This window comes from Neoarius graeffei, chromosome 5 (genome assembly GCF_027579695.1).
Source record: "Neoarius graeffei isolate fNeoGra1 chromosome 5, fNeoGra1.pri, whole genome shotgun sequence".
Classification (NCBI taxonomy): Eukaryota; Metazoa; Chordata; class Actinopteri; order Siluriformes; family Ariidae; genus Neoarius; species Neoarius graeffei.
The window spans coordinates 59,625,763-59,637,766 of NC_083573.1; the positions used below are offsets into that span (position 1 = coordinate 59,625,763).

At 41.7% G+C, this 12,004-nt stretch overlaps 1 protein-coding gene across 1 annotated transcript in view; it reads right to left on the reverse strand.

The window, feature by feature from the left end:
- Positions 1-4,739: 4,739 nt before the first annotated feature.
- Positions 4,740-12,004, reverse strand: part of foxo6a (forkhead box O6 a) — a 44,849-nt gene continuing 37,584 nt past the window's right edge. Inside the window, exon 2 of the mRNA XM_060920635.1 lies at positions 4,740-6,329. Coding sequence (XP_060776618.1) covers positions 4,740-6,329 — 1,590 coding nt within the window. The remainder of the gene's footprint in view (positions 6,330-12,004) is intronic.

Genomic DNA, 12,004 nt, shown 5'->3' on the forward strand with positions numbered 1-12,004 from the left:
AATCTCTCTCTCTCTCTCTCTCTCTCTCTCTCACACACACACACACACACACACACACACACACACACACACACACACACACAAATATCTCTCTTTCTCTCTCTCTCTCTCACACACACACACACACACACACACACACACACACACACACACACACACACACACTTTTGAGTTCCTATCTCTGTGAGAAATTTCCACTGACAATTATTAATAAAGCTAATTCATGCCATTTCTTCTCATCTCTCTAATACTAACCTTAACCTCAGTAATCAAAAGGGAAACTTTTCGTCCCTTGGGTTTTGTTTGTTTGTTTGTTTGTTTGTTTCAATATATTATAGCTAGCCAGATGCTCCCTGACTTACCCTAAATGTCAAATATCAAAACATACAGATATTTGGTCACCAACATATAAAATCATTCCCACACACATACAAACACTCCCATGTCCATAAGACATGTCTGTTATTTTCTACAGTCCTACTCATCAGACCTCATCTTTTCTCCTCTCTTTCAGTTTTATTAGAGTATTATTCTGTCTGGTATATTCTGAACTCATGCTGCATTCCTGGATCTGTTTTGTTATGATGCTCATCGACACCAGTGTTTTTACTGCTTCATCCTTCCTCCAACTGCTTACCATCTAAAGCAGGAATAACAAGCTGTTGTAGGAGGCTAACTCCTGATCTGCTACTTTTACATGCTCCTTGAATGGTTATACAGTGTATTACCCCCAAAAAAGGGTGCATATACTTGTCTACTACATCTGGATAAATGTGTTTCAAGTCCCATTTACACATGTGTTTCATGTGTCTTATGAATCAGGATTATATTTGAAAGTTTATCCACATAAAAGAGAAAGTGTAAATGCACCCAAAATGCATTTGAAACAGATTTAATTCTGAAGTTTCAAACCACTTCAAGAGGTCTGAGATGCATTTTAGCAATGTTATATGAGTGTGTCTTTCTCTCCAAGTCACATTTGACAACCAAAACTCCTCCTAACAGTCGCACACATGCTTTATGACTGCTGAAGGTGGAGCATGTTAGACTGTACCTGAGATTAAAAATGACATGAAAAATCAGTCACTTATTCATAAAGTAACTAAAAAAGAAGAGCACGTATGTTTGAATGTAATTAGTTGTTGTTTTTTTTTAAACACGCATAATACAGCAGATTTGAGTTTGCCAGAGCAGAGATGCAAGTGTAAATGCATGTAGAGGAAATATTATCAGAATATAATCCAGATTCAAAATGCATCAAATAACCAGATGTAAACAGGGTGTCAGACCTCTTTTGAGGCTGGTCATTTCATGCAACTTGAATATGAGGAATATGGATAAGGATGCTTAGACTCCAGCTGTATGAAATGATCAGGGGTAAACTGAGTGTGATATGTCATTCTTTCCTTCCCAATGGCTATGCCTGTATTCACCATGTTATATCTTCTGATATATATGATCTGATATGTTTTGGAGCTCTTGCCTTTAGCTTTACTCACTAATGACTCTTTACTACCAGTAAGTAATTAAATGTGTCAGTTAGACTGGTGTGAATTAAGCAGCCTGTATGTGCATGTGCTAGTCAGACGGATTCATGGTCTAACATGCGATCCTGAGATTAAAGACTCCAGAGTGAAGCAGGGAGGAGCGAGGAAAAGATTAAGGGGGGATTGTGAACATGAGCGCAACACCAAACAACATTAGTGACATGTTCTCACCTTGTCTCACCGCTGATCTGCTGTATGAAGATAGCATACTTTGATATGAAGTCTATTTCATCATATCAGCCAACGTTTAACAGTAAGGAAAAGAATATTCCACAGAGCTGATTCAGTTAAGCTCTTTGACATCTACTGGCTCTATTGCTGACAGCCATATGTTAGATAGACAGGATTGTAAACTCATCTAATATGAGGTCCATGTTAATATCTCTAATTGATAAACCTGAAGGATGACTATCCATGGTGGATCAGACATGGTTCTTGTATAATTCTCTTCTACCTATTGTTTTCTATGTCTTTGTATTCATCTCCATACTTTTGCCCTCTCTCTCTCTCTCTCTCTCTCTGACTGTCCCTCCCCAGTGAGGGACTGCCGAAGTTGAGTCAATTAAAAGCGTGCATCTCTGCCGGAGTGGGAGGAGGGACTCCCTAGGGGGCAGACAGTATGGCTGTGCAGAGAAGCACTCTCCCTCTGTGAAAACGCCTCAGATGGGACTATGACAGCTGTGACCAACCTACAGCTTCAGAGGCGATAACAAGCCTTATTAGACTCTTAGACTCTCACCCATCCTACCCATACCCCCATCTACCCACACCGGTACACAATACAACCTGTACCATATAACGCAGGCCTAATTTTCAACATTCTGCTGTTCGTCTGTGAACTAGCACACAGAGCTGCATGCAAGACCTACTTACATGTAACATTATGCATTATTTACATTTAGTATCATTATGCAGATTATGTACTAACTTTTTTCAATATCTTCCTCTATAGTGTTTTAGTGCTTAAAAATACATTTGCGCTATACACTATACATCCATTTGTGAATGGGTGAAAAATGTAAGCTGCACCATAACATCTATTGTACCAAAAACAAAATGTGAAATGGCCATATACTGTATAATATAAAATATAAATCACATCCCAGGCATGTAAAGAATGATTAACATTTGATTTTATTTGTTTGTCAGTCACCAAATGATGAGATACATTCTCTTAAAAAAAGAAACAATGAAAGAGATATCCTTTTTCATCTTTAAAAACTTATAATACAATATTCTCAATATATAGATTTTTATACAAAATAAAAGGTCATAGAACAGTAAAGAAAGAGTGATCCCTTAAACACACAAAATGAAGGAAGGAGACACATGTAGTTAGTCCTCACTTCCATACAATAACATTATAAGACTGCCGTTATATATTAAATATTTAATATTAGAGCTTACTATTCTGATATCGGCATGAACACGGATTTTTTAAGCATGTATGCTGAGTCAAGATGGCTGGTACTGCAGTGAGAGCTTGCACAAGATTATGATTAATAGGCAAAGCAGAGAAAGCAGTGTGCAGTCTGACATATCAGATGACTGGGACAAATATTAAATAATGACAACAAAAATTGTACTAAGGATATCCCACTGGGTCATGGCTTAGTGTCACAAAAACCGGGCCAATTGAGTAGCTTTATTTGAGTGCAAGGGTTGATGGAGTAAGTTATCCTTGACCTTTTGCCATAATGACGCACCCGATTTCCCTCCTGGCTGCTTTAAGGCGCACAGCCGTGCTTAAGGAGGAAAGGAACAAGTTTAGAATGAGCATAGGGCCGTAGCTATAGAGACCACACACACACACACACACACACACACACACACACACACACACACACACACACACAGAATCAAGAAAGAGGAGTCATTATAGAGAGAATGGTTCTTTCACTGGCATAGCCACTGCCACAAATCACTGCAAGTCCTTTTCCATTTTCATTTTTTCCATTTTTTACTACACATAAAATAAGGCAGAATCCTAGACTATGCTGATGTTTACCTGATTTATTGATTTTTGTCTTTTTCATCCGTGATTACTGACATAAAATCAAAATAATGCTAAAAATGTATAAAATAATGTCTATCTCATAGCACCTCAAAATTAAACATCACATGGAGTTACAATACAACACGTCCCATTTTCGCCACGTACAAGAGAGACCAAACTGCCATTATGGGTTTCTAACAATTCCATAAATGAAAATAATAAGAAACGAATGTGTTGCTCTTTCTGTTATAATTTATTTTCTGTGTATGTCCTATTCTGGACAAGCAGACAGTTCTACTGACTCGCTGTTTATTGGATGACTGTGTTAATCATACCCATCACTCAACATACAGTATGTGAGAGAGAGAAGAGAGACCTAGTGATAGGAGGGGGGTATATTCAATCTGCAGTAATGATGCATCACTGCAGCATCACTTTGGAGATTAAAAACAAGACGCTGAATTTCAATCAAGCCGATAATGGGCCAATGAAGGATGATGGGCCAGTCTGGGCTCGTAGGGGAGCTGAAGCTATCAGTGAGAAAAGGTGAGTGAGATCTAACATAATCTCTCACTGAGAGAATTAGAGGGAGGGGGCCAGGAATCACTGCCTGCTTGTCTTTATTCCAACAGAAGTGATGTCCACAAGGTTTTTCGGAAATGTAACAATCAGAATTTCCACCCAGTTGAAACATTAGGACTTTTCAATTGGTTTATTATGCAAGCTGAATAACTTCTCTATGAGTAAACAATTCTGTGTTATTTTTCTGCATACTGGCCTCATAAGTGTATGAAGCATGCCAGCTACAGCTCCTGCCATCAAGGGGCCAACTCACCATTGTGAGAGTATGTAATGGATTTGTTTTACGCAGATAAAGTGCTCAAGCATTTAGTTTTGACTGGAGAAGAAGGCAATGTTGGGTAACACAGTTGAGATTGTCATCACGGTTCATTCGGGAAGAGCAAAAGGTTAACATTAAGCAGAAAGGGTCTAACAGAGGGCCATTTCAGAAAAAAAAACAGATAGATGAGCAGGCAGAGTAAGACAGAACTTAGAAAATGAAACTATGTTTGTTTTTTTATTTTGATTTTTGTCACGCACAGTGCATCTCCCTGGAAAGGAAGCGGTGCACCCCGCTCTAAGCAGGCCTAAAGGTAGTTTGATCTCTTTTAGTGTCCATAAGAAAGCATGGCATCTTAGCCAGGCACCCAACTCTGGTTACTGTGGCTCTGTTGTGGGCCTGTGAGTCCCATGCTCATGCCCATGCCCATCCCAACACCCATCCCCTGTGCCAGGGAGCAGTCAAAATTAAAGTCTATCTCCTCTGTTGAGTCTATCATATCATGGAGGAGAACAGACTCGACATCACAGTCCAGGCTGTCATGGAAAATGTCCAGATCTAGGTCTGCTGGTAGCCGCTCATGAGGGTAGCCGTGATGGGGGTGGTGGTACCCTTGGTAACCACTGCCTCCTCCCCCCATTCCCTGAGCTTGATGGTATGGTCCATCAGTCATTGCCTGCTGGTGTGGGCCTGGGTATGTGGCGCTGTAGCGGGGATGAGGGTGTGGTGCAGTGGCTAGGTGGCAAGAGTCCTGAGAGATACCCTGCATGCCAGCAGGATTTGGGGGCAGAGTAGTTGAGGCAGGAAGGTGTGCATGGACTGGAGGACTGTACAAATATGGAGCTTTATGGCTGTATGACTGCATGTGGCCACTGATGGGTTGAGCATGGACAGCATGGCTCTGAGTCTGATGATTCTGTCCCAGGCTGTGACTCATGTTGTGATTCATGCTGTGGCTATGATTGGGGTTGTTGGCTATGTTTGAACCAGAGCTGTGGCTGTGTGATTGGTTGAGACTGTGGGTGCTGTTGTGACTGTGAGCAGGGTTATGATCATGTGTGCTATTGTGGGTGTGCCCAGAGTTATGGCTATGACAGTTGCCCACCCTACTGCTAGAAGGAACCATCATGGGCTCATGCTCCTGGCCAAGCATCATGTCCTTAACACAGTACTGTGAGCCTCCAATAAGCAGATTATGTAGGGTATTTGTGCCTGAGTAAGTCTGAATGTTGCCGGAAAAGCTGGAGGCCTTATTTTCCTGGATGGTCTGCAATGGTGTTTGGTGGCACAGCATGCCCATGCCTGCTTGTCCATAGGCAGGGCTACTGTAGGAGCCCTGAACTTTTGACCCAGTGCTGTAGTGGTATGGGGGGCGCTTGTGGCATGGGGGCTGTTGGTGATGGTAACCTTCTTCCAATCTGATGGCTCCAGTGAGGTCCGCTAACTGTGGCAACTCCACAGGTGGGCAATGTGCCACAGGTGAGCGAGTGCTGGAGGGACTGGGGTAGATGTGTGGGGAAGTGGAGCAGGACAACCTACCCTCCTCTGTGTTTTCCAACTCATCCTCTGCCATAATGGGAGACAGACTCAGTGTGGAGGCTACAGAACTAGTCCGAGAGTGGAGATCAGTCCATGCCTCAAACTCCTCCCCAACACCTGTTGCTCCTGTGGCAGGCTTCCCTGTTGGACTAGGCTGCTGTGGGGAGCCATGAAATCCCTGCCCCACTGTCCCCACCACTGCTCTGCCTAGCACCTTCTTGCGGTTTATACGGCCTTTGCACTTCAGGTACTTGGTGCTGTTGTCCATGGAGACAGCCCGTCGCCGGGGAGCTTTCCCAGCCTTACTCCCTTCAGGGTTCAGCATCCACCAGGAGCTCTTCCCTGTGCCTTCATTCTGCACCCGGATGAAGCGGGTGTGGAGTGACAGATTGTGGCGTATGGAGTTCTGTATATGAAAAGACAAAAAAAAAAGCACAGACTATTAACATATTAAAGGAAATATAATTTTTCACTCATTCTGAACATGTAATTTCATAGAAGCAGTCATCCTGAAAGGCTTCATTGCTCAGTTTCTTTGTATTGCGGCTATTGATGATTGTCTGACATGTATTCTGTTTATTGACTGTGGGGGGGTTTCTGTGACTAGGGGATTTCTCCCTCAGACTGGTGTGGATGTCAGCTCATCCATGGTTCAGTGTGCTTAGCTTGGGTTGTGTTTGAAGCCTGTGCCAGCCTGGCCTATCGCCAGCCTCTTCTCCCAGTCTGAGAAAGGAAACAAGTTGAGTTGTGCCAGTGGTGAATGCAAATAATAAAGTCAGACAAATCTGCCTCCCACTCTTGTTCAATCTGCTTTCCTAATCTTATCCTCTCACTACTCCTCTAACCTTTATTTGCCCCAGAGAGGCTCCTCACTCACTCCCATTCAAGTGACTACATTCTATTTTATTACTTCTTTATCCAGAGTCAAATCAGTTGAAAGAATTGCACATGCTGACAAGTCGCTTTGCCAATTCCAAATCAGGTCTCAAGTCTCTGAGCTGAAGTTTGAGTCAAGTCTACTGTCTTTAGTCATGCACTTTATTAAACACACAAATTAATAGGTGCACGTTGCACAAGTAAAACTCTGCTCTATTATATCTAGGGAAATGACTGTGCATGTACTGAAAGAATAAATAAGTATCATATTTTCATTTGCTAGATATGGGGCTAGAGATATAACATGCATGTTATCCCAGTGAACCAACCTGGGAACATTTATGGGTGTGTCTTTTAAAAGATACATTGTCAATGTTTCTTACTTTGATGATGCATTTATTGCACAAATCTGGTAGACGCAGCCTGATATACTGTATAAAAATTGCACCATTTATTTAGTGGAGCATCTTCCATTGGTGATTTTGTTGTTGTTCAAAATAATACTCTTAATTGCTAATCATTTCTATCACAACCCATCTGCTTGTTTCCCACACTGTCATGGGAAGTGACTTAACAATACCAGTTTCAACTTGTAGTGTGTGTAGCCAGAAGGGTACATTTAATGATGTGTTCTTATTGGAAAGTGAATGAGTGATGATATTAAAATCATTTCGAATATGTATCCATGTTTTATTTAAAAATCCCACAGTCTATATGTGGTTGACTGAAAAGACAGACAGACAGACAGACAGACAGACAGATAAAAAAAAATACAACCAGCTTCTCCTGTCAGGTGATCGAAGAATGGCTCCTCAAGGTAGCACCTCCAACTGAGGAGGGTAACCATGGCAACAGGGTAAACGTGAACACAAAGCATGAATCTGTTGTGGGGTTTGCTTATGAGGAGGAGTTGCTTTTTGAAGCTGCAGCTGAGCTCCCCACAGCCTTTCATCAAGTCACCAGGCCTGGTAGTACTTGCTAAGTATGCACAGAACATCAGCAACCAGAAAGTCAAAATATGTTATTCCTGTGTTACTACAGATTAAAGTCCAAGAGTCCGTGTACACAATGCTAATACCATGTCATATTCCATAAACTAATACTCTTTGACTTCAGCACATCTGAACTCAAAATATTTGTCTGTTCTATATTTTCTCTTCTTGGTGATGATGATGCTCTCTATTGTGCCTCAAGTGCTGAAACAAGTATGCTCATTCCGTTTACTCTGACATGTATCTGATATTCTTGCTCTTAAAACTTTCTAATTAATTTTGCTAACTTCTTTCTGTGCACAGATCTGAATGATCCTGAATCAGAAGATGAGTCAGGGTCTGTTTGAGCATCCCAGACCTCTCACACCCCAGAAACTGGCAATCAGCACTAATCCCTACTCCATTCCACATAATCCCAGACAATCACAGTCTAATCCTAGTTGACTCATGGGCACTCCTAAATAGGTGGATACCACTGTGAGGGCAGCAATGAAGGTGGTGCATGGCCCATTACCTTTGTGACTCTGGCCTCTTGCAGAGAATAAACTATATGTGCAGAATGAATGATCTGGTGATATACTCATTTGGCTTTGAAGACATTGTTGGAAGGAAATATTCAGGTTATTTAATGCTTTTAAAATGCTTCATTTTCTATTTATTAAATTTAATAGGCATTAAATTTAACCAGATATATCATTCAGTCTCTGTACAAAGGCCCCCATGGTCCATTTATATCCCTGGGGAGCAGGTGTAAGTGAAGGAGCAGCATTGCTGCCTACTACTATTAGAATGGAGAGCTCACAGTTTATGTCAAGGGCTGTAAAAATCAGAGCCTTCACCTCCTTTCCCACCAATAAAGCACTTCCAGACAGTGTTAATTAACTGTATGCACACATACACACACCATTCTGCATACACCAATGCCTGACAACACAATCAGGAAACAAAGAGACTTGAGGACAGCTCTTGTTTAATTGAAAAAAGAGTCCAACATCCCAGTTGCCCCATTCTGAAAGTGTCTGAACTTGGCTCTTGTTAGGGATTGCAATCCTGATAGTTCTATTAGTGATGCAGCTCCTAACTCCACACCTCCTCACCCGGGTTTTCTTTGTCGTAAGATTAAGAGCTTAAGACCTACTAACCTCCCAGTCTGACAAGTTTGCACTTTTTTCCAAAGCACAGGTGGCCTTGGCACTAAATGGGCTTTTCCAAGAGCATGCATATGTTTAGAGCCAAAGGTCCAGACTTCCTGTTTTAAGAAGCCTCGCTTTGTACCTATTATTAGAAGAGAGAATTAATCTCTCCATGTCTTCTTCTTGTCCTTCCTTTCACCCATTATGTTTCCCCTATTCAAATCGATTCCTGCTCAATGCCACACTCCCACTCGGTTTCATCTAATATTCAGAATGGGAACATCAACACTGAGAACTGATTCAACCAATTTGACAAAGAAATCCAGCTTTTGAGGAGCTCAGGGTCAACACAAATAATCAACCCATGACAACAAGATGGAAAGAGTTGTCAATGGCTGTCCTGAAGGAGACCCACTATCCTGCACTGTTTAATGATTTCCCTAACATACCTTGTCTACATAATCAGTGACTTCATCGTTAGATACTGAGGTTAGAAACAGAAAAAATTAACTATGAAGGGCAGTGAAATCCATGCCATAAGAATAAGGACTGTGGCACGGGCGATTGCTCTAAGACAACGAGGGAGGCTCAGCCTCCTCTAAAAATGACGAACATCGTGTAGGATGAATTGCGCTAGGCTTATGTTATAGCCGACCTTATAACATTGCTATTTCAGATCCAGAATCATAGAAATATATGTGCTCAACCCAACTACAGTGCGAAATCATTCCGTTATAACTTTCCCCAGTTCGCCTAATGTGTGCATGAGTTTTTCCCCCTCATGACAGCGCGATGCAGCCCAGCCTCAGTGGACTTCAATGGCATTTGGGAGCTATGCGCTTTTCAATATCAAAATGCAAGACGGTTATTGGACAAATACTGCGAAAACGCCCACCCACCGGACTCCCAGCCTCACAGTGGGAGGGACATGGCAAAGCTTTCCGCGAGGAGACTGGTGATTGGTGAAAGCGGCCGGATATTTTCTTTGATTGACAGCTCGTTTCAAATATAGACAGGCAGCGGTGAATTTCAGTTCAGTCCCATGCGGATTCGCAAGTGCTGTGGTGTATTGTAAGAGATCAGCTTACATTTCGATTTCATTCATTACATACGGTTTCTACCAGCTTTTTTAGTTTGTATATATTTTCATTGTAAATAAAGTGTAAATATAGTGTTGTCAAGTTTGCTATCTTAGTTCCAGAAATTTCATTTATTTGAGTGACTGAACTTGAACTTGAGGGGGCTAGTCAGCTAGCAAGAAAGCTGCGCACAGATGCCAAGCATTGTTGATTTAATTTTGGCGAAGCCATTTGCCAGTCTTCCTTTCAAGGAAAAAATTAAAATTAAAGAGCAGGGTAGACCAACGCCTCAAATTGACTTGGTGAAAAAGGTAGGGAATAATACTCGTTCCTTTCAGCTCTCCTGGTACGAGAAAGTGAATTGGCTAACAGCAAGTGACCCACATCAACAACAGTAAATAGGCTACTTTAGTAATATGTCATGGATGGACCAAAAATATAGAATCTATTTAAAATGTTTATGCTGAGTATATTATATTGGAATATATATTTTTCTGGATATGAATTAAACACAGCTACAATTTGGAAAACATTTTTAAACAAAAACACAGCCGAGAACATTTCACACTACAGACCTGGATTAAAAGTGAAGGGTTATCAAAATTGTCAATAAAACATTTCTCAGTCAAAATAAGTAAAATATAGGGAAAGTGTCATTGAATGAAATGTGTGGCACCCAGCTCTATGTTTGGCTCCCCAAGGTCAGTGCTTGTGCCTATTCCAGAACACTCTGCTGTTACTGCTGAGGTTCCTGACAAAGAGCTGCTTTCAATAATGATCAATTTTTAAACAACATGCCACAATTTTAAAATATAAAATGTTAAAATATACCCCCCCAACACCACCATCATATATATTGGACAGTAGGCTAATGGGCCAAAAGAACCTGTTATTTCACAGTTTGTGACCCTGCCAACAATCAGCCAGATCAGAGGCAAGAGTATGGGCAAAATTGATGTGTTTTTTCTTTTTTCTTTTAAAATCTGGAAATATCGTAACCGACCAGCCTCCCCTGTTTGAAAGACTACCAGCCGCCACTGGACTGTGGTATGTAAGGAAATCCAGTCACCACTTCCCTTGGTTGTATTCACCCAGAGCCAAGATGGAGCTTCTTGTGATGATCACATCTACTCTGTCAGACCACATGTAGGTTTGCGTTAGATCTGTGACAGACCCCAGTTCACAATCTTGGCTGTGTGCCATCTGCCCTATGCCATGGCTTTTAGGCGAGCATTCAGCCCCTTCAGACTGGCATAGAGGGCAGCTGTGTGGTGGAAGGGTTGGGAATGTGAGGGTGCAGCTTGGGGCCCACTGTGAGAACCATCTAAGTAACACAATGGAGTGCCCATCCACAAATACTGCTCCCTCTCACTTCAATCTGCTACCTCCCACTGTTAACTCAAGTAGGCCCATGAAACAGGTCAAACTATTTAGGCCCAACTTGCTGGGTGTATAATCACAACTAAAAGAACAGCCTGATGGGATTGAGGCTGAAGCACATAACAAAGGAAAGAAACCACTCACCCAGTCCAGATAACTTTACTACACAAAAGAAAGATGCTATACAATAACGCATAGACCAGCATCTGCCAGACAAGATCAGGAATCTTCAACCAGTCATTATTAAGCTATTTCATATGTCAGCAGCCATTATATACTGTCTCTCTACACACCCCATTAGTTTGATAAGCATAAAGTGTGTGTGTGTGTGTGTGTGTGTGTGTGTGTGTGTGTGTGTGTGTGTGTGTGTAAAATATTAACTGCATTTACTATGAAATGTTGTTCTTTTAACGGGGGGAGGGGGGGATTGATGCAAGAGGTTTTGTTCGGCACAGGAATGAGTTTTGTCAGCAAAGCCCGTCTCTAGGCTATTGATGGAAATTAGCAGCGGATAAATATTCACATCCTGTGATTGATGTCACGGCTGGGCTTGTCCCTTTGAAGGAAAATAAAGAATGCAGAGGCACACAGATTAATGGAAACTAGGGGTAAATGTATTCA